We start from the raw sequence: 24,139 nt of genomic DNA, 5'->3' as shown, positions 1-24,139 counted from the left end.
AGACCGAGGCAGAGATTGGAGTTTTGCAGCCACAAGTCACAAAATGGCGTGGAGTCACCAGAAGCAGGAAGAAGAAGGGGAAGGATTCTTTTTTCTTCTTTTTTTCTTTTCTTTTTCTTTTTGGAAGGATTCTTTCTTAGAGCCTATGGCTTCCTTGATTTCAGACTTGTAGTCTCCAGAACGGAGAGAGAAGACATTTCTGTTGTTTTAAGCCACCGATTTTGGTCATTTTTCACAGGCAGCTCTAGAAAGCTAATCCAAAGAGGATGCTAGTTTAATGGTTTCCTAAAATGAAAATTTCTTGAGGAGCAAGGATGAATGTTTTTGTTCTCTGAACTGCTTGGTGTCCGGGGGTGGGAGGGAAAGCATCCACATCTCCTAGCCAGTGTGTTTCTCTGCAGTCCTGCCCACTTCTGCCTGTTTGCCCCACCCCAGTCCCCGCCATGCCTCTGAGCTGCTTGGCTCTGCTTTATTGTCACTGCCAAGCTCTTGCCTGAAAACTCCCCATTCCCCCCCCGTTAGCTGATTTCTCTTCTCCTGGACAGTCTTTCCTTTCATCCTGACTGGTCCATTAACATGGTACTTACCTCTTCAGATGGCCAGGACATGGGTCCCACATTCAAAATGTAAAGGCATTCTGGATGCTTTAACAACAACCATCAGTAGTGCAAGAACAAAGTTGAATGACAGTTGACAACCTGTATGTCCAGAAGGCAGTAGAAAGTGACCAAATCCTCTGTGCGAAGGTGCAACTTCAATTTAGCTCCAGGAAATTAACACCGCAAGAGACTGAGAAACTAGTGTTGCCAGATATGATTTTAAAAGAGAAGCTAGAAATCTGGATTTTTAGGTGAATCTTTCGATTTCTAAATAAGGCAATGAAGTCACAGTAAGAAATAAAAGAAAAGCTCAAAAAAACAGACAATGCTATGTGCACCAAACAAAAACGCATCTGTAGGCTATGTGCGCCAATGAACTCCATTTTGTGATGGGAACCTCTGTCTTACGATATTAAAGGTGGAGGGTAAGATTACCCCATATATTTCTTGCATCTTTTTGGGCTTTTAAAAAATCTCCAGCCTGCTGGGTGTGGTGTGGATGTAGCAAAGGTTCATAGTAATCCAGGTACTTGGGAGGTTGAGATGGGAGGATCACCTGAGCCCAGGAGTTCAAGGCCAGCTTGGGCAACAAGCAAAAACCCATCTCCAAAAATAAAAGATAAATCTCCAACCACAACTGCTAGGAAATGGAAGAGTCACCAAAGGTTGTACAGGTTGTCAGTGTTTTGCTGAGCCTACCATGCTGAATTGAACGATACATAGACAGTTGAACACGTTAAATACTTTATTCACATTGTTTACAAACTATATCCACCTGGAAAACACATGAATCCAAAAACAGATTATTTTACAGTAATTCACATTTTTTAAAACAGGTTACTTTGAAGTTCAACTTTAAGTACGGAGGTCTTCAGCCTGTACAGCGGTTCAGTGCCTCACCAATTGATTCCTGCTCTGGTGAAATAGAAGTCCTAGGGGCAGTCCACCTAGCTGTAAGGCACTAATAACTTACATTCCAGTGATTGATGAGAAAATGTCAGTGCAGACTTTAACCCATGAACATTTATTGGTGTAAATTCACTGTCACTATTTTTGTCAAGGGAGTATGTGTTTCAGCATTTGAATACACATCAGGTAGGAAGACAAAACAAAGACTCGCAATTTAATTGACCGTTACAGAGTTGTTAGGACATTTCCGGTTTTATAAATGTTTAACATCTGGACCAGAGATAGAATCAATGAATTATGATTTTATTGTGTTGACAGCTTGAATCATAGAAACAGCAGTGATTTGGTAATTGATGCCAGTGTCTGTTGACTAACTCTGCATATCAGATGTCAGCCATCAGTTAGAAGGGGTAATAAACTCAGCAACAATTAATAATGTGGTTAATGTTAAGTGTTTAAGTCCAGAAAGATGTCTGTGGAAGTTTTGCTGAGTGGTCAAAAAGATGCTCTGGTTAAGAAACTTACTATGAACTTATGCTAAATCCAATTATGTCCCAGTTCGATGGCTCAGCTCTTTCACTAATTAAGATACTTTTCTGCCCAGGTGCCGTGGCTCACACGTGTAATCACAGTACTTTGGGAGGCCGAGGTGGGAGGATCGCTTGAGCCTAGGAGTTCAAGACCAGCCCTGGGCAACATAGCGAGAACCCGTCTCAAAAAAAAAAAAAAAAAAAAAAGGATACTTTTCTATGGATTTTTGACTTTAATAATTTAAAATCTGAAGTATGTATGTCTTATATCTCACCGTCTCCTACCATAACCTGCAAACTAATCATGCTTTCCCCCACCTTTGGTGAGCTGCCACAGTTATTTGAACACTTTTGAACCTTTGGGATGGGAGTATCGGATGTGTCTCTAATGGCAGAATTGAATAGTTTTTCTCTGATCAGCACCAATGGCATGGGCTGTTGTCATTCCACAACTCTAGGAAAACAACGTTTGATCAAGGCACCACAAAAGATCATCCCCTCATCCCCTTACGGAGAAGAAAGGATTTCTTAAGAGTCGCTGCTGTCACCCCCCATAGACAACAACTGTGAATCCAAATGTAAGCTGAGATGTGGAGAAATTTTATCAGCATGTTTGCAGGTTAAAAAGAAGAGAGAGAGAAGAAAATGAAGCCTTTCCAATGTCTATTGCAATCTGATTGTTTTAAAAGACAGAAATCCATAAAATGAGCTTGATGCCTGGAGCAGATCATAGCTTATCTTCTTGCCACCCGTGTGCATTTTTTCCAAATTTGTACACTAACCTTCGGTCGACCCGCTCCAGAATTCCTGTTTTGTAGTAGTATCTGAAAAAGCAAGCAGAAGAGAAGTTCTGGGAGAGCTTGCACCCTAGGAAAACAACAGAACACAAACACTGCCTCCTCATTCCTCTCAGGTGACAAGGCTGGTCTTTGGTTACCCTGGTATTTTCACGCCCTGTTATCAACTTACACTTAAACCTTTAACAGACATCTTGAAGACTGAAACTCACCATTCTCAGTTCAAAACGTGTGTTTTTTTTGTGTGTGTGTGGGTGTGCGAGATGGCCTGGATTCAGAGTGATCCCTGGGGAATACTGCCAAGAATGCTAAGGACGGCGTGTCAAGTTACAAACCATAATCCTACCTGTAACTAACAACCAAAGTTTTGTCTCATGACCTTTCCATTATCAAGTAAAAAACCTGTGAAACAGTGTAATTTTCTACAGCCAGCGATTTTATATAACTCTTCTTGAAGGCTCATGGTATTTTATGCTATTAACTTACCTCAGGGCTCTGCTCAACTTTTCGTATGTCATTCTGTCATTTTTCTTCCTTTGTCCCCACATCTTTGCCAGGGCTTCTGATTTAACCACCCGAAAAATTCCTTGTTCCCTATCTTCCCATTCCAGAATGCCACAGTTTTCTTCAGGAGATAGAAGCAGGTCTCGTACAAATTCCCATAGATGAGAACTTTGGAGGCCTTTGAAAAGGGGAAAACATTAGCTATTTACAATTTTTTAAAAATTTATTATTATTATTTTTTTGAGACAGAGTCTCACTCTGTCACCCAAGCTGGAAAGCAATGGCGTGATCTCGGCTCACTGCAACCTCTACCTCCTGGCCTCCTGGGTTCAAGTGATTCTCCTGCTTCAGCCTCCCAAGTAGCTGGAATTACAGGCACCTACCATCACGTCTGGCTAATTTTTTGTATTTTTAGTAGAGATGGGGTTTCGCTATGTTGACCAGGCTGGCCTCGAACTCCTGACCTCAGGGGATGTACCCGCCTCAGCCTCCCAAAGTGCTGGGATTACAGGCGTGAGCCACCGTGCCCAGCTTGTTTTTTTAATTTTAAGAGAAGAGATGTACAATTTCTCACTAGCTCATGAGAATTGCTGCTTTGTGGGAATATTTCCCATTGTTATGACTGATTGCTTTACCTGGAAACTTACTGAGCTGTGACATGTCTGTGTCTCCCATCGAAGCAACTGTGAAACACACATTCAGAGACACCCAATTTACATTGACTGGCAACACTATGACTCAGATGTTCTATGGAACTACAGTTTAATTTTTGTGGAATGAATGAAATGACCATCAGATGATCTTTTCATTCGTTTTTCTGACAGGCAGCATGGTTGTACTGATTCCATAGCCACAACTGTCTGGGTGGACAGATCCTGAAATTTCATTTTTCATGAGAGGCTGGTTTTTCTCTTATTCTATGATTGGTGGTTAAGACCAGCTCTGGAGTCCCACTGCCTGGGTCTGGGTCCTGAATTCACCTTTTCGTACCTTTATAACCATAAACTCTTAGAGTTACTTTATCTATAAAATGGGATAATAAGAGTACCTGTCTCCTAGGATAGGTTAGAGGATTTAATGATTTAATACATACCAAGTGGTTAGAATCACATCCAGCATATAGCAATTGTTTTCTTCACACACGTTTGTGAAAGTACAATCTTGACACTGCTCTGGGCAGATCCCTTAGTGCTGGGGAAGCTAATAGGATTGCCAATTCCCAGTGTTTTCTTTGTTATCCTCCTCTGAGAAGAAGCCACAGTGGACCCAGGATTGGACCTGGCTCCAGATGGTGGAGCCAGAACTTGAACCCAGAGAGTTTGCATTCCAAAGCTAATGTTTACAACTATGATCATGTCTTTCATAGTAGGTGTTCAATAGACATTTACTGGATAATTATTAGCTATGATTTGTTTGCCATTTGCTATTGTCAGATGCTCAATCTCACCCACTCTTATGAGAAGAAATCAGTCTGACTTCGATAATACATATAAAAGCAATCATTGATTTCTTTACTACCTTCCTTGGGGAGTAACTGGTCCAACTCAAATGTTTAGTTTCAAAGCTTATTAAAGTAGATGACTTTGTCTTAGGAATGGTTTTAAGAAATTAGAAATGAAAACCGGCATCCTTCACTTACTTGTTCTACTATGACTGTGACCGTCTTGACTTTTGATGCCACTTGTTTTCAAGCAGTTGGAATCAGCATCTGAAATAGAATAATTTATAGCAGTGGAAAGGGATACAGAGGCCATATTCAGACCTCAAGTCATACCCAAATGAGCAAACACTAATTGAATGCCTTTGTAGTAGAAGACACTACATTAGGCACTTTGGGGGGATTAGTAGGTGGCAGATGTCAAGATGCTTTAAGATGTGGCTTTGAGGAGCACTTGTATTCAATCTCACCCACCCTGATGAGAATAAATAAATCTGATTTTGATCGAGGCCCATGCAGGCCCTTCCTAGGAGACCATGGTAAGGACTTGGGAATTTATATCAAAGTGTAGAGCAAAGATCCTCAATTTAAGAAGATCTCTCTTGCTCCCGTGTGGAGAACAGACTGGAAGAGACACAAGTAGAAGCAAAGAGACTAGAGCTCATGAAGGGTAGAAAGCAAAACGTTAACTCCGTGCTGACTTAAATGATAACTCAGGTTGTCAGTCACAACCTGAGACACCTGGACAAGCATTGTCCCAGAGTAGTATATGAGTTTTTAAAATGGTGGCACCAGATCTGCCCCTCCAGCTCACACTCAGTCTCCACCGCTTCTCTTAGTCCCCTGCTTGCTTTGCCCCAGCCACCCTGGCTTCAGGCTCTCCGGAAATGTGCAGGCACATTCCATATCAGTGGCTTCGCAGTCGCTCTTCCACTTGTCCAGCACGCTCTTCCCTTGGATGCTTGTGCACGCCCTCATCTCAATCCTGGTTCAAAATCACCTTCCAGTGAGGCCTCCTCTGACCATCAAGTTGGGTCTGCACATTCTCCCCACTGCTCCGCATTTTACATGGAATATTCAAGCATATTCTATGGTGTATTTATTCATGAAGCTCACGGTCTGTGTACATGAGGGGGCAGGGATTTGTGTTTCCAGACGTAACCGTGCAGTATCTAGCACACTGCTGGGCATATAGTAGGTGCTCAGTATCACTGAGCAGCCACTGTGCTAGTCTATAGTAACTGTACTGCACCATATTATACTGAGTATACTGTTCTATACCACATCATACTGTATTATACTAACTATACTGTTCTATATCACACTATACTGTACTATACTAACTATACTGTTCTATACCACACTATACTGTACTATACTAACTATACTGTACTATATACCACATCATACTGTACTATACTAACTATACTGTTCTATACCACACCATACTGTACTATACTAACTATACTGTACTATATACCACACCATACTGTACTATACTAACTATACTGTTCTATGCCACACCATACTGTACTATACTAACTATACTGTTCTATGCCACACCATACTGTACTATACTAACTATACTGTTCTATGCCACACCATACTGTGCTAACTATACTGTACCATACTATAGCAACTATACTGTACTGTACCACACTATATTAACTATGCTATACTGTACTATGCTATACTACACTAACTACATTATACTGTACTATACCAGACCAGCTATACTGACTATACTGTGGTATACCATGCCAACTTACTATATCATACTGTACTGTACTGTACTGCACTATACGAACTATACTATTACTGTACTGTACTAACTACACTATCCTATACTGTACTATACCAACTGTACTGTACTGTACCAACTATACTATATTGCATGACACTATATTATATTTACTACACCACAGTATACTGTACTATACTGTACTATACTATACTAACTGTACTGTACTAACTATACTATATTATATTATACTGTAGTATAATATACTAACTATACTGTACTATGCTATACTATACTGTTCTGTATTATATTAACTATACTGTACTGTACCAAGTGTACTATATTGTATTATACTGCAGCATACTATACTAATCATACCATACTGTACTGTACTAACGATACTATGCTGTACTATACTAACTATACTGCACCATATATTACATTCGACTGTACATACTGTACTACACTGTACTGTACTGACTACATTATACTGTACTATGCTAACTATACTGTACCATATATTACATTCTACTATACATACTGCACTATACAAACTAGACTGTACTAACTATGCTATACTCTACTGTACTAACTATACTGCACTATACTATACTAACTATACTGTACTGTGCTATACTATACTCTACTGTATTATACTAACTATATTGTACTGTACCAACTATAATATATTGTATTATACTGCAGCATACTATACCAATCATACCCTACTGTACTGTACTAACTATACTATACTGTACATACTATACTATACTATGCTGTACCATATATTACATTCTACTCTACATACTGTACTATACAAACTAGACTGTACTATGCTATACTGTACTATACTAACTATACTGCACTGTAGTGTAGTATACTAACTATACTGTACTGTGCTACACTATACCAACTATACTGTACTGTGTTACACTATACTATACTATACTATGCTATGCTATGCTATGCTATGCTATGCTATGCTATACTACATTATACTGTACAACTATCCCTGCTGCATCATCTAGTATGTACATTGCCACTGCTGAATGAAGGAAGGGCAGGAATGACATCCTGTGCCCCACACTGCTGCTTAGGGTGACTTCTCTCAGTGCCACTGGGTCATGCCTGCTCGGCAGCTGAACTTCCTGCAGTGGCTCCCCATTTCTTCCAGGATGAAGGCTGCACAGTAAGTAGGCCTTTCACAGACTGACCCCCACCTAGATCTCCGGCCTTATCTCTTTCTGCTTCCCAACTTTTTCCCTTCCCTTGGGTCAGATGGTTCCATTGGGGGCGTGGCTTCCTCCTGCTTCAGGACCTTTGCACAGACTCCCCACTCTCCACTTCCACACAGCGGACTTCTCACAAGACCTCTTCAGGAAGGCTTCTCTGAACTGACCCTCTGGGTTAGGCCCCTTAGGAGCCTTATAGAGAGCACCTGTGTGTTCCTTGGTGTCACAATACTGGGCCCACCTTACTGGAAAGATTCATCTCTTTTTCTCCTCCACTATTAGCTGATACTTATGGAGCACTTATTAAATGCCAAGTGCTTGTTAAAGGCTTCACATAGAGTATCTCATTTCATCCTTATAACAACCCTGTGTGATACTACCATGATTTTCATTTTATTGAGGAGGAATTGGAAGCCCAGAGAGCTTAAGAATTTTATCCAGATGGTGGAACCAGAGAGTTCTCATTCCAAAGCTAATGTTCATAACTACTACTTTATCATGTCTTTCACAGCAGGTGTTCAATAGACATTTAATGAACCATGATTAGCTAAGATTTGTTAAGCATTTGCTATTGTCAGATGCTCACCTAACCTTCCCCACCCTTTTGAGATGTGTCTATTACTATCCCCAGATCGATCTGTTGTTTTGATTTAATCTTTTAGGAAAAGAGAAAACAAATGGAGTCATAAACAAAGGTGAATTATTAAGTGTGAATAGACAACGAGCTTTCGTTGAAATGCCAAAATGGCAAGAGGTGGGAGGAAAAACATTGCCCTTTTGGTTTTGATGATTTCTCCCGTGTTTTGGAGGAAGGGGATCTGGCTTGGTAGGGGGAACACAGTACAGGTCAGCATGAGAGGAGTTTATGAGGCTGGCGGGAGTTTCTTCTGTGGGTCTTGCCGAGATAGCCCTGTTCTCTCTGTTCCTAGTTCTGCAGTGATGGCTTTGAAGGTACTCGTTGGTTGACTAGTCAAGGCCTCGCTTGGCTGGTGGTGGCAGGGGCAGGGGCAGGGGGCTGAAGTCATGACTGCCATGTTAATATTGAGGCAGGTTCCCAAATCAATCTCCACCAGCACTGGGCGGTGGATCTGTAGCACCACCATGGACCCATTATATTTCTCTGTAAATGCCAGTTGTGTTTCAGGGTGCACCTCTCCCTGGCTCACAACTTTCGTCACCTTGACTATGTCCCTGCAGCTGGTGGGGATTGAGGGGAGACATGGCCCAGGCTCTCTGCAGTCTGTGGGATTTGGAGAGGCTTGGTTGGCCTTGAGCCTGGACAGTTTTAAAATGTGGCCAAAGGATATATCCTCCATTGTTGATTGCAAGCACTCCAGAAGCTGGGGTGGGGGCCTGAGTTGCAGGGTTTCCAAAACAAGTTTATCATATCCCCATGACATTTGCAGTCCAGCCATGGAGCCCACACCCCATGCCAGGCTGGTGCAGAGAAGCTCTGAGGCTCAGGAGCAGGGAGGTGCCTGGCAGCGAACCCAGGACTGTAGGCTTGGTTCCTGGGCCCAGCATACCCTCTACTGGCATTTCTGTAGTGGAGGTGGGTGGGGAGTGGGGCAGGTGGAGAGAAGAGACCAAGCAGAGAGGGAAGGGGTTGTTTTGCTTTGGCCAGCTCTGACAGTTTTGTAGCTTGTGTGTCCGGGCACCTTCAGTGGGCACTAAGTTAAAAATAGTCCTGTTGTTTGAACTATTGTCAAGCTGGGCCCAGACCTTGAGGAGTTCCTGGGCCTTGGACCTCAACTGAGTGGGCAGCAGAGTGAACAGAAGGGTCTGGGAACATGTGTGCATATGTGCGTGTGTGTGTGTGTGCGTGCATGTGTGAGTGTGCATAGCACAATGTAAAAAGCACAGACTTTGAGGAAATGTGTTGAAATCTCAGCCCTGCACTTACTTGCAAGTTATTACACCTCCAGTTTCCTCAGATGCGAATGGAGAAACTTCTCCCCACCTCTTTCCCATCGCTGGGTCTGGGCTACCATCATCCTCACTCCTCTGGGCAGGAGCCTCCTGGCTAGACTGCTTTCCGACCCAGACAATAGCAGCCTAAGAGATCTTAAAACGTAATGTGATCTGACCACTTTCATGCTTATGACCTTTCAGCGGCTTCCCAGCTTGCTCAGAATGAAATCCTAACTCTGTTGCCCACAAAGTGGTGTGTGATCTGGCCCTACCCTGCTCTCAGCCTCAGCTCCCATCCCTCCTTCTGCTAATGCTGCTGAGACTACTGATGCCCTGAGTGTTATGCAAGTTATTATGCCTCCACCATCACAGAATTGAACGGCTCAATAGGATCTGAGCAGTTCAAGATGGCAGCCATATGTGGCTACTGAGCACTTGAAATTTGGCTATGCAGCTGAGGAGCTGAATTTTAATATAACTTACATAATTAAACTGGCCCCATGTGGCTAGTGGCTACTGTACTGGCCAAGCTAATGCTAGACTCACTGGCCTTCTTTGGTTCTTTCTCTAAGACACCAAGATTGTTCCTGCCTCTGGGCCTCCGCATTGGCCATTCACTGCTTGGAACCTCTTCTTCTCTCTCTTTTCCTAGCTAACTTCTGCTCATGCTTTAATTCAAATATCTCTCCCTCTAAAGAGCTGTCCTTGGACCCAGTTTAAATGCAATCTTTCCCCATTACACACAAAGCACCCTGATCTTTTGCTTTATATCATCATGATGAGCAGTAATGTATTTATAATTTGGGTTATTTGTTTAATATCTCTACCCCGACCTTGCCTCAATGACAGCAAGACTCAAATAGTGCTCATCGCCGCAGCTACAGTGCCTAGCTCTGGGTCTGGCATATAGTAAGTGTTCAATAAATGTTTGTTCAAAGAATAAAGGAAACAGGAGAGAAATAAATGGGTAAGGGGAGCAAAGGCACGAAGGGCTTCAGATTTAGACACACCTGGGTCATCTGTTGCCTTCTAAGCATGTCACCTTTAACCTCTAAGCTTCAGTTTCTACCCCTATAAAAAGGTTATAGTACTAGGACTTGTCTCATATTGGGAAGATTACCTGACACAATGTCTATAAAGATTTTAGCACGGGCCTGCTTCACAGGAAGCACTCAATAAACGCTAGCTATCATCTTCATCCTCATCCTTGTCATCATAATCATCACCACACTGAATCTAACTGTGGCTAGTTATATATTCAGGTAACACCTACTTCAAAAGCACTTACTGGGCACACCTTCTCTTTCTATTGCATTAGCTTCCTTTTGTTGTGCGGAAGGCAGGCTGGTAAGTGATTCCCATTTGTAGGTGAAGACACTGACCCCTGGAGAAAGGGTTGGTCAGGTCTGGGTCACTACTACTTAGAGAGTAAAGCAAATGCCTGCCTGTGGCTCAAGCCTTTGGCCATAGTAATGTCTCCCAGGCTTCACAGGCTCATTTCTTCCAGGGGCTTTGCCTGCGTTAGGTGGGGTGGTAAAAGCTGGGATTTATATCCCCCAGGCCGCTGCAGATGGATCACAAGGGATTCTACCAGCACCAGGAAACAGGGTGCGCTTTGTTCACAGGTGGGTGAGATGCTACACCTGAGGGCCCCGAGTGATAAAACCTGGCAGAATGCAGAGCTGCTCGTGCGAGGGCAGCTGCGGTCTGTGGAGCAGGGCGCACCTGCTTAAGCCTGTAGCATGTGATCCACAAACTGGCTATTCCTGTGCTAAAGCACCAAACACAAAACAAAACACAAAATTCCAAAAACTTTTGTTAACTAGGATCCAAGTAACGTGAGTCCTCAGCTGATTGTTTGGGACTTTAAGGAGGAAAAAATCATAAACCATAAGAATACTCCCTCTGTGTCTGCCCCTCCAGTTTGCACCCTTCAGAAGCCTTGGAAATCACCATGTGCTCTGCTCCCTCTGCAGATGACTGAGCTGAAGCCCATGGGGGAATGGGGTTTGCCCAGGACCACATCTCTTCCTGGCTTCTGGATCAGGGACTCAGTAACTAATAAAAATCATCACTGTCATCTTTAAAAACTGAAAGCACCAAAGATCCCTTTCCCAAGCCTTCTTCATGGGCCAAAGTGAAACAGGGAAGGTCAATCATTAGCATCAACAAGGTTATTTGAGATCCTCCATCGTCTTATAATTATAAACTCTACCTACTTAGTGAGCTCAGAGTCTTCTTAAGCATGATGAACCACAAGGCTTCTAATAGTATTAGAAGTAATACATAGACAAACGGATACTGGTTTTGGGAGCATCTACACTGGTGGTGCATCCTGGGCTCTTTGTGTGCATCGTTTCTCAAACTCACCACGACCCACAAGGGTCACACTATTTTACAGATAGGGGAATGGAGTTTCAGAGGATCAGCAATACACAGACCCAAGCTATGGTCCTACAGACACATGCCCACGCTCTTTCTGTCATACTCTTTCCACCACGCTTTTCCCCACTGCCTTCTCCAGGTCTGGGATTGTTTCAGTTCATCAACTTTTCAGTACGATCCTAAAAGAATGGTCAAGCCCATGTGCCAATGACAGTCTTGACAGAGCCTTGGGTGGTTTGCGCTTGGCTACTTACAGTCTTTGATGGTGGCCTTGCTTTCTTCAGCGTCATTAAAAAAGGAGTAACCTGAGAAAGAAAAAAAAATCCACAAAGCATACCATGCAATCCTGGTTTCCACTGACCAGGCCAGGAGAGGGGGTATTGGAGGGAAGTGGAGTGACTGTCCCTCTTGAGGTTGGTTACATTTTAGAGGGAACCTTGGAGACCATCTGGCCTTAGAGTGCCACCCTGAAGCCATCCCCGAGAGTTGATAATTTCCTCATTTTTAAAGGTCATTTGGAGGAAGCACCCAGAACCAGGCTTCCCAGCAGCCTCTGCAGATTTTCTGAGCAGGCACTTGGGAGTAAGCTCTAGTCTGGGGTCCAGGACTGGGCTCTGAGCTGGGCTGGGCTACTGACTCCTGTGCAGGCTTGCCAAGTCACTCAGTCTCTGGGCTTGTTGGTTTTTCTCACTGACACCACGCGATAAAATACCCACTAAGCCCCCCTTTGGCTAAGAGTCTATAGTCTCTGACAAGACCTCTAATCCCTTGGGATTGGAATGCCTGTTATGTGCTGGTCAGTGGGGAGGACGGACATAAGAGGTTGCAAGAAGTGCAAAGGTCTATGTGAATGCCGAGTTTAATGAGGATGTGGAAGATGACGTCAGGGCCTTGGTTCCCTCCTCTGTGGAATGGGGTGGGCTGGGGTTGAAAGGAGTGTCAGATTGTGTTTTCACGTACCAGTGTGGGCTGAAGGATACCAATGTCCTAGCTTGGTCTAACATGAGGACTAATTTCTATTTGCTAAGCAGGGTGAAGCAGGGCACAGTTGTGATTGTTTATTCCTAGTGTCATGTTCTCATTGGTTTTGGTCAGCCAGGCGCCTCAGTTGACTCTGTCCAAAGGGCCGACTGAGAACAGGATGGGAGACGGAAGAGGGGCTCATTCCTCTCCTAGGCTGCAGAAGCCACCCTCTGTCCTTGCCTCTCAGCAACCAGTGTCCCCAGGTGTCTGGGCCCTTAAATCCTACTGTAATACCTACAGTGCTAGATGATGCCCAGGCCTTACAGCCCCCTTCCAGCTACTCTCCTCGACAAAACTGCTTTGTTCTGTGTCCTGTTCTGCCAGAGTCCAAACCTATGGGGAGGTATAAGGCATACATGAGGTAATAACCCCCAGTTCACTGCAGAATTTATGATCCAAATGGAGACACTTCTGAGAATGAAAGGTAGTGCTATGGTAACAATAATTACTCCAGGATCACAGGTAGAAATGATGTTTCCTGGGCAAATGGGGACAGCGTGAACTTTGATCACAATATACATATCTCCACAATCTACAATCCACGTATCTGCTTGAGAAATATTAAAAGAGGAATTTCAGAATGGAGTAGATTGGTGGAGTAGACAGTTTTACTGCTCAACATGGAACCCTCCTGGCCTAGAGAGTGCTTGAAATCCTACCATTAAAGGTGGCATTGTGACTGCAGGAATTCCTTAGAATAAGAAGAGATAATGTATGGCCTATTAAAAAGCAGTTGGTTTAGCCTATTAGTTTTGCACAGACCCCTGGGGTAATAAAACCACGGACAGGTTTTTTGTTTGTTTGTTTGTTTGTTTTGTTTGTTTTTTTTGTTTTTTTTTCTGACGGAATTTTGCTCTTTTTGCCCAGGTTGGGGTGCAATGGTGCAATCTCGGCTCACTGCAACCTCCACCTCCTGGGTTCAAGTGATTCTCATGCCTCAGCCTCCTGAGTAACTGGGATGATAGGCACGCACCACTATGCCTGGCTAATTTTGTATTTTTAGTAGAGATGGGTTTCACCATGTTGGCCAGGCTTGTCTGGAATTCCTGACCTTAGGTGATCTGCCTGCCTCAGCCTCCCAAAGTATTGGGATTACAGGCCTGAGCCACTGTGCCCAGCCAACATGTTTTTTTTGTTTTGTTTTTTGTTTTTTTTTTGATGCGACCATTGCCAGGGAAGAGAGGTACTTGAGGTGGGAGATGCCAGCACAGGGGCTGCACAATGGCGTGGAGATGAATGAGGTTGACTTGACATTTGACCAAGCTGGCATTGCCAAGCTGCATATTTTTCCAGAATAAAATACACCCCTCTCCGAGGCCCTAGGATTTTTGTGTAAGCCTGTTCCCTTGGGAGGATCCTAAATGGAGTCCCAAGCTCCTTCTTCTGGAGCTGTTGTGACTTGGTCAAACTTGTCCTCTTTCAGGGAGTGCCCTCTCTGAGCACAGGACACAGATCGCTGCTCTTGGCAGGTCATTGTCACTGGAGTTTTGGCTCCCAGAGCCCAAGCCATGTAGTGTCCAAGGGCCACCATTCTTAGCTTTTGTGCCCTCAAGCGCTCATGATGGATGAGGATCAAGAGGAGGGCAAAGAATCACAGAGCAGGAGGGTCCTCTGTGGGTTTTCTGTCCAAACAAGAGTCGCTGTCATAGCCTCCTCTTCAAGCAGGGGGCTATTAGACTACTTGATTATCCACAGTGGTGGGATCGTCCTATCTCCTGTATCTTCTGAATTACCTTTTCAAAAGAAAGTGCTAACTTTAAAAGAGGTCCTTCTTAAAATTGAGCTGAGATATGTTTCCTTTAACATCCTATAATACACCTCTTGGTTATATTAATGATGATGGAAACAGCTGCCATTTACTGCATGCATTTCTATCTTCATATGCTGTGCTAGGTAATATTTCCCTGAATCCTCTCAAAAAGCCCATGGAGGTGTCATTATTCCATTGGACAGGTGAGGCAGTGGGGATTCCGGCAGGTTAAGCCACTCACCAGAGGTTCCATAGCTCGGGAGTATTGGAGCCAGGGTTGGAACACAGGTCTTTCAGATCTCCAAGTCCTCGCTTTGTACTGACTTTCTGTGAATCAGCCCTGTTTGCTGTGTGACCTTGAGGAAGTTACTCAATGTCTCAGGATATCAGTTCCTTTATCTATGTGTGATTTGGAAACATTAGAGCTCAATGTTCTCAAAGAACCTTTCTGGATTGAAAAAATGTCCATCGACATTCTGCATGTGAAAGGCCAGTTGAAGGTTAAATAATGCTATTGGCGCCACCTTCTGGCCACTTGATCCTTGACCATTAGGAATGTGATAATAATTAGCTGGACTCCCGTGGAAATGGGGAGTCTATTTATATTCCTCTTCCACTTAATGAGAGATGAAGCACAAACCTCTTTTTTGTCCATCCTGTGTGGTTTCAAATCATTATGAAGATACTGTATTATTATCAGCCTGGTGCCTGGGCAGTCCCTGAACGTGGTGTTAGTTTTTTTTTTTTTTTTTTTTAAATGCACTCAACTTGAATTTTTGTAACTTGCTCCCTTTTCCCTAAAATCCCCAATTCTGGCATACTAGCTTCCAGTTATTGAAGGTTTGGGTTAATGAGAACTCCAGTTAGTAAAATTTTGCTGTGCAAGTCACACGATGGGAAAGGACTTCTCAAAGTGGTTTGGTCCTAATCCTGGTCCCTCCCCTGGAGGCCCGGACCTCTGAACACTGACCTTGTGTGCGGATGTTCTGGAGGATGAAGTACAGGTACTCGCCGCAGAGGCCAGCTGCCTCGACGAACTCCTCCTGCGTCATGCTGCACAGCTGCAGGCCGCTGATGTTGAAGTGGCAGAAGGAGATGCAATTGATGTCCAACTTGTACTGATCACAGCAGAACTGGAGCCACTCCCACACGTGACGCTTAGTCCAGTATTCAGGGTGGACTGATGTCCAGTATGAGTCACAGGCTGCACCAAAGGAGAAAGAAGTGAGGGACAACAGTCCCAAGACAGCCTTCGAGAGGGCCCCTGAAGGATCCATCAGTTAAGTGACAACCTCATCCCTCAGCCAATGAGTTGAAAGGGCCTCCAGTCCTGGGTGTTCTGCAGTGCCCACGTCACCTTCTATTCTGCAGAGAAAACCAGAGGGACTGGATCCTACAAAGATGAACTTTGGCATCAGAGAGGGAATGACAGGGACAAGAAATAACCAGACTTAGTGCTGATGCTTAAAACAAGGCATTTAGTGGAGAAAGAAAGAAAACAGCCCTTCAGTTATTTGATTCCAGATAACATGATATCAAAAAAACAAACTCAGCAGTTTGACAAGCTGGGTTGAAATTCTGATTCTACTACTTTCCACTTGGGCAAGGTCTGTGGGCATTGAAGTCTCAGTTTCCTCATCTGTAAAATGGGGACAATATACTCAACGCCCAGGACTGTTATGGAGTTTGGGGTTAATGTATGTAGAATGGTGCACAGAAACTTACCAACCAATTCGATAGTTACTAAATGCCTACTGTGTGTCAGACACCATTTGAAGCTCGTTTGATCCCCTGTGCTTTAAAGGGCAGCTACCCAATGCTGGCTATTTGTTTCTGCACAGTTACTGGCCATCTTGTGCCAAGAACTTTGGGTTATTAGACATTGCCCAGAGTCTGACCGTCCTTGGGTCACCATGGTAGGCACCTCCAGAGGAAGGTGGTCACAGGACAGTTGGTTGTATTGTTGCTTTTGTGTTTTTGGTGGTGTTCGGAGTAATTTCTATCCTGAGATCAGAGCCCCTCCCTCCTTTAGAGGAGTTGTGTACATGCCTAGACAGTTGTGAGTGCCATCTGTCTGGGAGGCTGGGATGTGGCTCTGCCTGGCCCAGGGGCAGAGATCTGGTGTTCGACAGTTCTGTCCTACTGTTCTTAGGAGAAATGGAAAGTGGGGTGGACATAAGGTATGGAACAGGTGAGGTATTAGGTACTTGGTCAGGCTCTTTGACATAAACAATTATTGTATCTGCCATGGAATACATTCATTCATTTATTCATTTCCTTCAATAAATAAAAGCTTTAGTGTCCTTACTGGTAAATTTGGAATAATTATAGCACCTATATCATAGTGTTGTTCTGCAGATTAAATGACTTAATATACATAAAAGTACTTGGAACAGAGCCTGGAGGATTTAAATGCTATTACGAACATTATTATTGAATATCTACTATGTGTGCAGCCACACATTGTGTGTTAAAGATTTATGGCGGACAGGTTTGGTCCCTGTCCCCCAGGAGATCACAGAAGAGGAACTTGAAAGTCATGGAGGACTTTCCCAAGAACCCGCGCCAGTGTGTGGCAGAGCTGGATTTGAACCCTCGCCTGAACTGGAAAGCCATTGCTCTCCCTACGCCGCCCTACCGGTCCTCAGAGGGTCAGCACAGAGCAGAGATGGAACATGAAGAGTGGCTGAGGCACGGAGAGAGCTGGAGAGAACACAACACGAGGGCCTGAGAAGAAAGGCAGAGAGCAGAGAGAGGCTAAGGTGACGATGACAGAAAGGGTCCCTCACATGTTAGACTCCACAGCAAATGGCAGTGGTGCCATTTGCAGCATTTAAAGGTGAGTAGAACTCGCACCATTGTCAGTTGCTGATGATTCCAGGCAGGAGGTGGGTCCTGTGCCAGTCAGGTGCTACTACTCACTCAGCACCCTCTGCATGCCAGCCGAGGCGTTACGTGTTTTTGTCATCTCAAGTTTCTCAGGTCCTCTCAACAATCCTATCCAGTAGGTGTAACTGTGCTATGCCACAAAAGAGGAGATAGAGGCTCCCCTTAAAACTCAAAGGTCTTCCAGAGATCTCTTTTACCACCGAAGGGGGGTGGAGGGGCAGTTGATTTATTTTAATTTATTTAAAAATTTTCAGAATTTTATACGCATTCACATCAAAGCGTCAATATTGTGCCAGGGTGCTTGAGGCTGATGTCGTAGCCTCTACCTGGCAGATAGGAAGAGCCAGGGAGCCGGTGAGACCGATGACTCAGGTCTTGCTCACTGGCCACTGGCTGAAGCCGGCCTACCAGGCCTGTGGGGGCTCTTCAGGGCAGGCAGGGGCTCCTGGTAGAACAAGGGGCCACTCCTGAGTTCGGCCTGAGCTTTCATCTACTGATTTCTGGCTTTAGTAAACCTGAGGGGCCTTTGGACTTCCCTGGCGTCCCGTGAGAGATGTTTATGAGCCTTGACATTTTTCAGCTGCGGGTTCTGCCCGGGCCCTGCCCTAGATGACTATCAGTGTGCGGCCGTGGAAGGCACAGTCGATTTCTTTTCATGGAAAGGTTTCGCCAAGGCTCTGTTCCCCTGTTTCCCTCCCCTCCCCTCTCTGCTTCCACCCCCTTGTTATTTTCTTTGGCACTTGAAGAGGGCCATATTGTTTGCGGAAGCCAAGGGGGCCTCAAGGATTCGGAGAAACGCCCGGGCAGGGAGTCGGCCCCACGCCGGGAAGGTGTTGCTGGCGCTGGCTCCCTGCTCCTCGGCGCTCCGCTTTGAAGCTCACCCACAGAGCGGCTTTGTGTGCGGCCCTGGCCCCTGGAGGGGAGCCAGAGCCTTGCGGAGGCTCCCTCTCCTCATCCACAAACTCCTTCCACAGCCCCAGAGTTGGGAGAAAAATGGCTGCTCTGGGTGCTATGGCAGGCCTCCAGGGGGTGCTTTTCCGGGGGTCCCATCCTCAGGACCGGAGGAGGGCGGCAGAGCAGAGGCTGCCCAGACGAGGGAGGCCGCCGTCAGCCCCTCCTCACCCGCCCCTCTCCTGCTCTCCTCTCTCAGCAGGCTCCATGGCCCAGAGTCTTCTCACAGGGGCTTCTCTTTGGATGGAACGTGGTCCCCATCTGCCTTCTCCCGAGGAATGTCTGCTCATCCTCACTCCCCCTCGCAGAGGGTCTCCCCCTCTCCAGTCAGTGCCCCTCAGGCGTCCTCCTCATCCCTCCCCTCCGGACCTAGAGCTTTTACTCACCCTGAACCAGGAGTGCTTGGAGCCTGGCCTAGCCCACCACAGGCCTACCTCAGTGAGTGTAACTGACCGGGTGACTGACACTCTCTCCACTTTACACACGAGGAGACTGCCGTTCCAGGGACTGACGGGACCCCTGTAAGGTCACATGGTCGGTCAGTAAAGGAGTTAGGCCCCGCCAACTCTTCTTGATTGTGGGCATTTTCCCTCCTACCATGCCCCACTCTTCTTGGTTGAGGAGGACCAAATTGGGCACACATCTCAAGACTGACTAAAGTTAGATTTGGATGAAGGCACATATGTATAATTGTAATTATAAATAATGGATAAGCAGAGCCTGACTAGAAAAAATAAAAAATACAATCTAGGTTTGAAGAATCAGAAAGAGGATGGAGAGACTGAAGGTGATAGTGTTTAGAACCTTAATGAAGACATGATGAAGACCCTTTTGCTACTTGGAAGACATGAACTCAGGGGAATAAAATAAGGGGTAATGTACTGGCAGACTATATTATTTTTAATGGGTTGTGTTGTCTGGAAATGTAAAGTGATTTTCTCAATGCTTCTATCATTTATAAAATAATCTCAACATTTTGGGGAAGTTGAGCCATGAGGCCCTTCTCTCTCTGTCGACTGGTAGAGACCCATCCTGGGCCTGGTAGGCTTACTCTGAATGCCCATAGGTCACTATTATTAAGCAGCAGGCTCTGCCAGCTCCTTTGAAGTCTGAAGTGGGTCAGGACACGTGTTTCAGGGCCAGCTGCATTGGATGGAAGAATTGAGCTAGAGGGAGTTTTCAGAAATTCTGGGGGTATTTTCACAAATGATGCTATAACCTGAGATGCATTTAAATTCAGAAGGAGGACTTTAGCTTTCAGCGCTGGGTAGGTGCACCAGATGCCCACAGGCTCAGCAGATAATGTCTATGCCTGAAGTGGCCCCATGTGGAGACAGTGGGGATTGGAAAGTTCACACCAAAGTGGACAATGGTTATCTGATCTCTTGCCTTGTGGAAAGGTGGGCCTTGTGTTGCCAGGACCAGATTACTAACTGAAATCTCCTGATTTCTATTTTCAAGTGTGGCAACTGACTTGATTTTTACAAAACACCACGGGAAGCCCAGTCAAAATGTTTTCATGCGCTGGATCACTCCTGGCCATCACTTTGTGATGAAGAATCTCACAGGCTTTTGGACACTTGTCTCCTTCAAGATTATTGTTTAGAGCGGGCATGCTAAGACTTTGAAGGATTCTTTTATAGTTGAATAATACTTTCTTCAAGTTAAAACGTATCTGGAAAAAAGCAACCCTGTTTTGCTGGGAGTGGAGGTGAAGGTACTAGCTCCAGGAGGCTCCTTGAAAATCACTGTTCTCAAACTTGAAACCAGGATTCCTATATTTTGAATTCCCCTTCAAAGTTGAAAGGGCACATGGTCTCTCATACTTAGTAGTCCTGCCTCCTTGGACTCATCTGCAAAATAAAAATAATAGGACCTACTTATTTGGTCTATTAAAAGGATTATGTAAATTAATACATGGAATGTATTTAGAACAGGGCCAGGCTTATGGCAAGTGCTCATTAAATATCATCCACTTACACTTGTCAATATTAGGGTTACCTCCTGGGCTTCCCATGCCACCACTTTAATTACATTCCTTCAAACACTTCTAATTTTTTTTAAAATGTGTAAGCCAGCAGCTTTGTCCCTTTCTAGACCTTCGGTTTATTTTCTTCATTAAAAAAATAGGAATTATATTAGAAACCAAACTTAGCTAATTTGTCTCTGCATTGCCAGCCTGAGTTAGGTGCCTTAATGCTGCCATCTTTGGTTTAAAAGCTGGGGACACAGGCGAGTCTGCGTTTGACTTTGTAAAATGCTTAATCATCAGGACACACACAAGACTCAGACTTCTGAAACTGAGCAGAGGAGAGCGTGGTGATGGTGGTGCTGTATCCCCAGGGTGCGCAGAGCAGTTAATTGAAAGTCACGTAATATTCATTGTGCATCTTCAATAGATAGGCCAGAGGGTGGGTCCGATAATCCCCCGCCTCCATTCTTTGTTATAGATAATTGATGTCTTCTCAACCGTATTAAGCAGTGTTCTTGAAAAATCATTTCCAGGTTGGGTGCAGGGGCTCACGCCTGTAATCCCAGAACTTTGGGAGGCTGAGGCAGGTGTATCACCTGAGATCAGGGGTTTGAGACCAGCCTGGCCAACAAGGTGAAACCCCGTCTCTACTAATAATACAAAAATTATCCGGGCGTGGTGGTGCACGCCTGTAATCCCAGCTACTTGAGAGGCTGAGGCAGGAGAATTGCTTGAACCTGGGAGGTGGGGGTTGCAGCGAGCCAAGATGGCGCCATTGCACTCCAGCCTGGGTGACAGGAGAGAAGAAACTCCATCTCCAAAAAAAAAAAAAAAAAAAAAAAAAAAATCCAGACAAGTCCTTTGGCCATCTCTTCCAAATGGATTGTTGTCCCTAAGCCCTTCCTATATAAAGATCCTGGAACCCACACTGTCATTTTCTTGGAGCCTCACTCAAAGCAAAAATTTTGAGGGAAAATTTTAATTTTTTGTTTGTTTTTTTTGAGTCAGGGTCTCACTCTGTCATCCGGGTTGGAGTGCAGTTGCTTGAACATGGCTCACTGCAGGCTCACCCTCCTGGGTTCAAGCAATCCTCCTGCCTCAGTCTCTTGAGTAGCTGGGACCACAGGTGTGCAGCATTATGCACGGCTAATTTTTTAATTTTGTAGAAACGGGGTCTCACCATGTTGCCCAGGCTGGTTGGTCTTGAACTCCTGGGCTCAGGCAATCCTCCTGCTTTAGCCTCCCAAATTGTTGGGATTTCAGGCATGAGCCACTGTGCCTGGTGTGATTTTTATATTACAACAAAATAGATATGAAGCAGAATGCAAACTCTGCAGGTTGTAAAAGAAGTTTGAGCTTAGAGCTTTCAGTTATGTCCCTCTGGAGCAGATCTTGATCTTTCTCCTCTGCTGACTGGGGAGCAGTGATAAGAAAGTTTATGAAGTTAGATGAACCTGCCAGCTACAGGAATTCTGTACAAGAATCCAATTCTTGTTCCCAGCCTCCATTCTAGGATTCTGCCAGTGAGCCTCTTGGAGTGGAAGGGAGCTTCCCATAGAAGTCACAGGATTGGGTGTGGCAGCTGAGCCTGGGCTGTGGAGATGGACCTTCCCGATTTGAAATCTTGGCTCTTCGATGGATTAGCTGTGCAACTCTAACAAACTGTCCTAACCTCTCTGGACCTCAACTTCCTTCATTGGTAAAAATAAAAATAACAATAGTACCTATATCTTAGGAGGTTTGTTGTGAAAAGGAAATAATGCATGTAAAGAACTTAGCCCAGTATCTGAACGACAGTAAGTTTTCAGTATAAGTCACCTGTTATTGGTTATTATTTGAGGACTACATTTGTTCTCAGGGGAACGGGGCCTTCCTCAATCTAGCTGAGGAACAACTAGAGTAAAGCAAGTTCAGGGCTTGGCTGGGACAAGACAGACAGTCTGGGTCAGAGGAGGCCCGAGTTAGACAACCTTGGACTGTAATTAGCATGATTTACTAGCACAGGGAGTGGGGAAAGTGTTTTGCCCGGGGCACCATCAATTGCTGCTTTGTCACTGAAAGGAAGGACTTTACGAGGGAAAACCTGAAGTGATAAATGGCTTTTAAGTTTCCTCCCAGAGCCAGTCCAGCTCCATCCCATACCTCTTCCTGGCTTTCCAGCATAGCCTGTGGAAAGATTTAGACCACGAGATGGAAAAGTAAAGTCCAGTGCAGCATAGGAAACTGGATAGAGAAAAGAGGAGAAGGGCTGGCTGCAAAGTAGCCATGGCCTTGGGAGCCATGGAGTTAGGAAGGGGCCAAGAGAGCCAAGCCCTGAGCAGTCCTGGGGCCATAGTCACCCAGAAGGCTCAGGTGCATGTCGACTGGGCTAGAGGTGAGTCCTCCTGAGGTGTGGGCGCTGCCACAGGGCTCACCTCAGACTTTCAGATGATTTTGTATTTGTTGATCTGGTTTTGATTTAGAAGTTCTTAGATTCTTTCCTTTGTATCTGCTTTCAAACTTCTGTACGTAAAACATGAAGCTTGCTTAGGAAAGCCCATGTGGGGATCCAAATGCCTCTTTCTCTGACCAGTGGGTTTTGCACCTTTCTTCCCTTACAAAAAGTGCTTTCTTCAAATAAAATCTCACATTGTGCAATAATATTATAGCTAACATATTTATCGAGCACTTAGGATGTGCCTGTCATCACGCTAAATGCTTTGTGCTTTCTCATGTCGTCCTCAACACAATGCGGTGAAGTCCTATATCATGTCACCCATTTTACAAAGGGAGAAAGTAAGGTTCACAGGTGTGACCCTTTCCAAGCTCACATAACCCGTAAGTGGCAGAGCTAGGAATGGGTTATCTGGGTGTATTTGGGCTCCTGCAGCCCAGCCTCACTGTGCTCTACTGTCTTCAGAATTCAAGTGGAGGAGCACGCTTAGGGATGGAGGTGGAGACAGAAGGACCGAAGCCCCATCTTCTCAAATGTCCCTTCCACTGCCTTCTCTGGTGGTCCCTGAGGAACATCTGGGAAACCCCCAAAGCCTCTTGGGAACCTCAGGTTAGAAACGTCTGCAGCTGACAAAGTATAAGCAAGATTCCAAAGCAAACAAGGCGCTGCATGTGTGCGTGGCACATTGGCTGTCAGGGGAGGGATGTGGGTCCGTGGAGGTTAAGGAAAGAACTCCAGAAAGAAAGTAGCGGCAAGACCAGGGTACTCAATGACTACCGGAGGGTTGGCTATTGGAACTCGACTGGAGAAACCATCTTTTAAAAATATCATATGCATGTGAACTACATGCAGCCTCCCCCCCCCAACCAACCCTCCCGCCCACTTGGATACATTTTCCAGTAGTCATCATTCTTTACTTTGAAAAAGCCACAGGCAAGGCAGGGTGAGTTCATGAAGTTCTAGAGTATTTTGCAATCTGTGACTGTCCACCCTCTAGCCTGCAGTGCAGCCAAGCAGAAGTACTGCTTCAAAGAACAGGTCAGAATCCTTTGTGGTTACCACACCACGGCACGG

The 24,139-nt window shown here is 45.0% G+C and overlaps 1 protein-coding gene across 4 annotated transcripts in view; it reads right to left on the bottom strand.

Moving 5' to 3' along the window:
- Positions 1 to 891: 891 nt before the first annotated feature.
- LOC105471547 (E74 like ETS transcription factor 5) overlaps positions 892 to 24,139 on the bottom strand; it is a 47,399-nt gene continuing 24,151 nt past the window's right edge. For 3 of the 4 annotated variants that reach the window (XM_071074888.1, XM_011724062.2, XM_011724061.3), the window contains exons 3-7: positions 15,790 to 16,023; positions 12,301 to 12,351; positions 4,979 to 5,047; positions 3,322 to 3,517; positions 892 to 2,862 (exon numbers count right to left, since the gene is read on the bottom strand). In XM_071074888.1, the coding sequence (XP_070930989.1) occupies positions 2,766 to 2,862; positions 3,322 to 3,517; positions 4,979 to 5,047; positions 12,301 to 12,351; positions 15,790 to 16,023 (647 nt within the window). In that variant the 3' untranslated portion in view covers positions 892 to 2,765. The remainder of the gene's footprint in view (positions 2,863 to 3,321; positions 3,518 to 4,978; positions 5,048 to 12,300; positions 12,352 to 15,789; positions 16,024 to 24,139) is intronic. The other variant, XM_071074889.1, reaches the window with a different exon arrangement.

Source organism: Macaca nemestrina, chromosome 12 (genome assembly GCF_043159975.1).
Source record: "Macaca nemestrina isolate mMacNem1 chromosome 12, mMacNem.hap1, whole genome shotgun sequence".
Taxonomy (NCBI): domain Eukaryota; kingdom Metazoa; phylum Chordata; class Mammalia; order Primates; family Cercopithecidae; genus Macaca; species Macaca nemestrina.
This window is presented reverse-complemented; position numbering and strand designations above follow the sequence as displayed.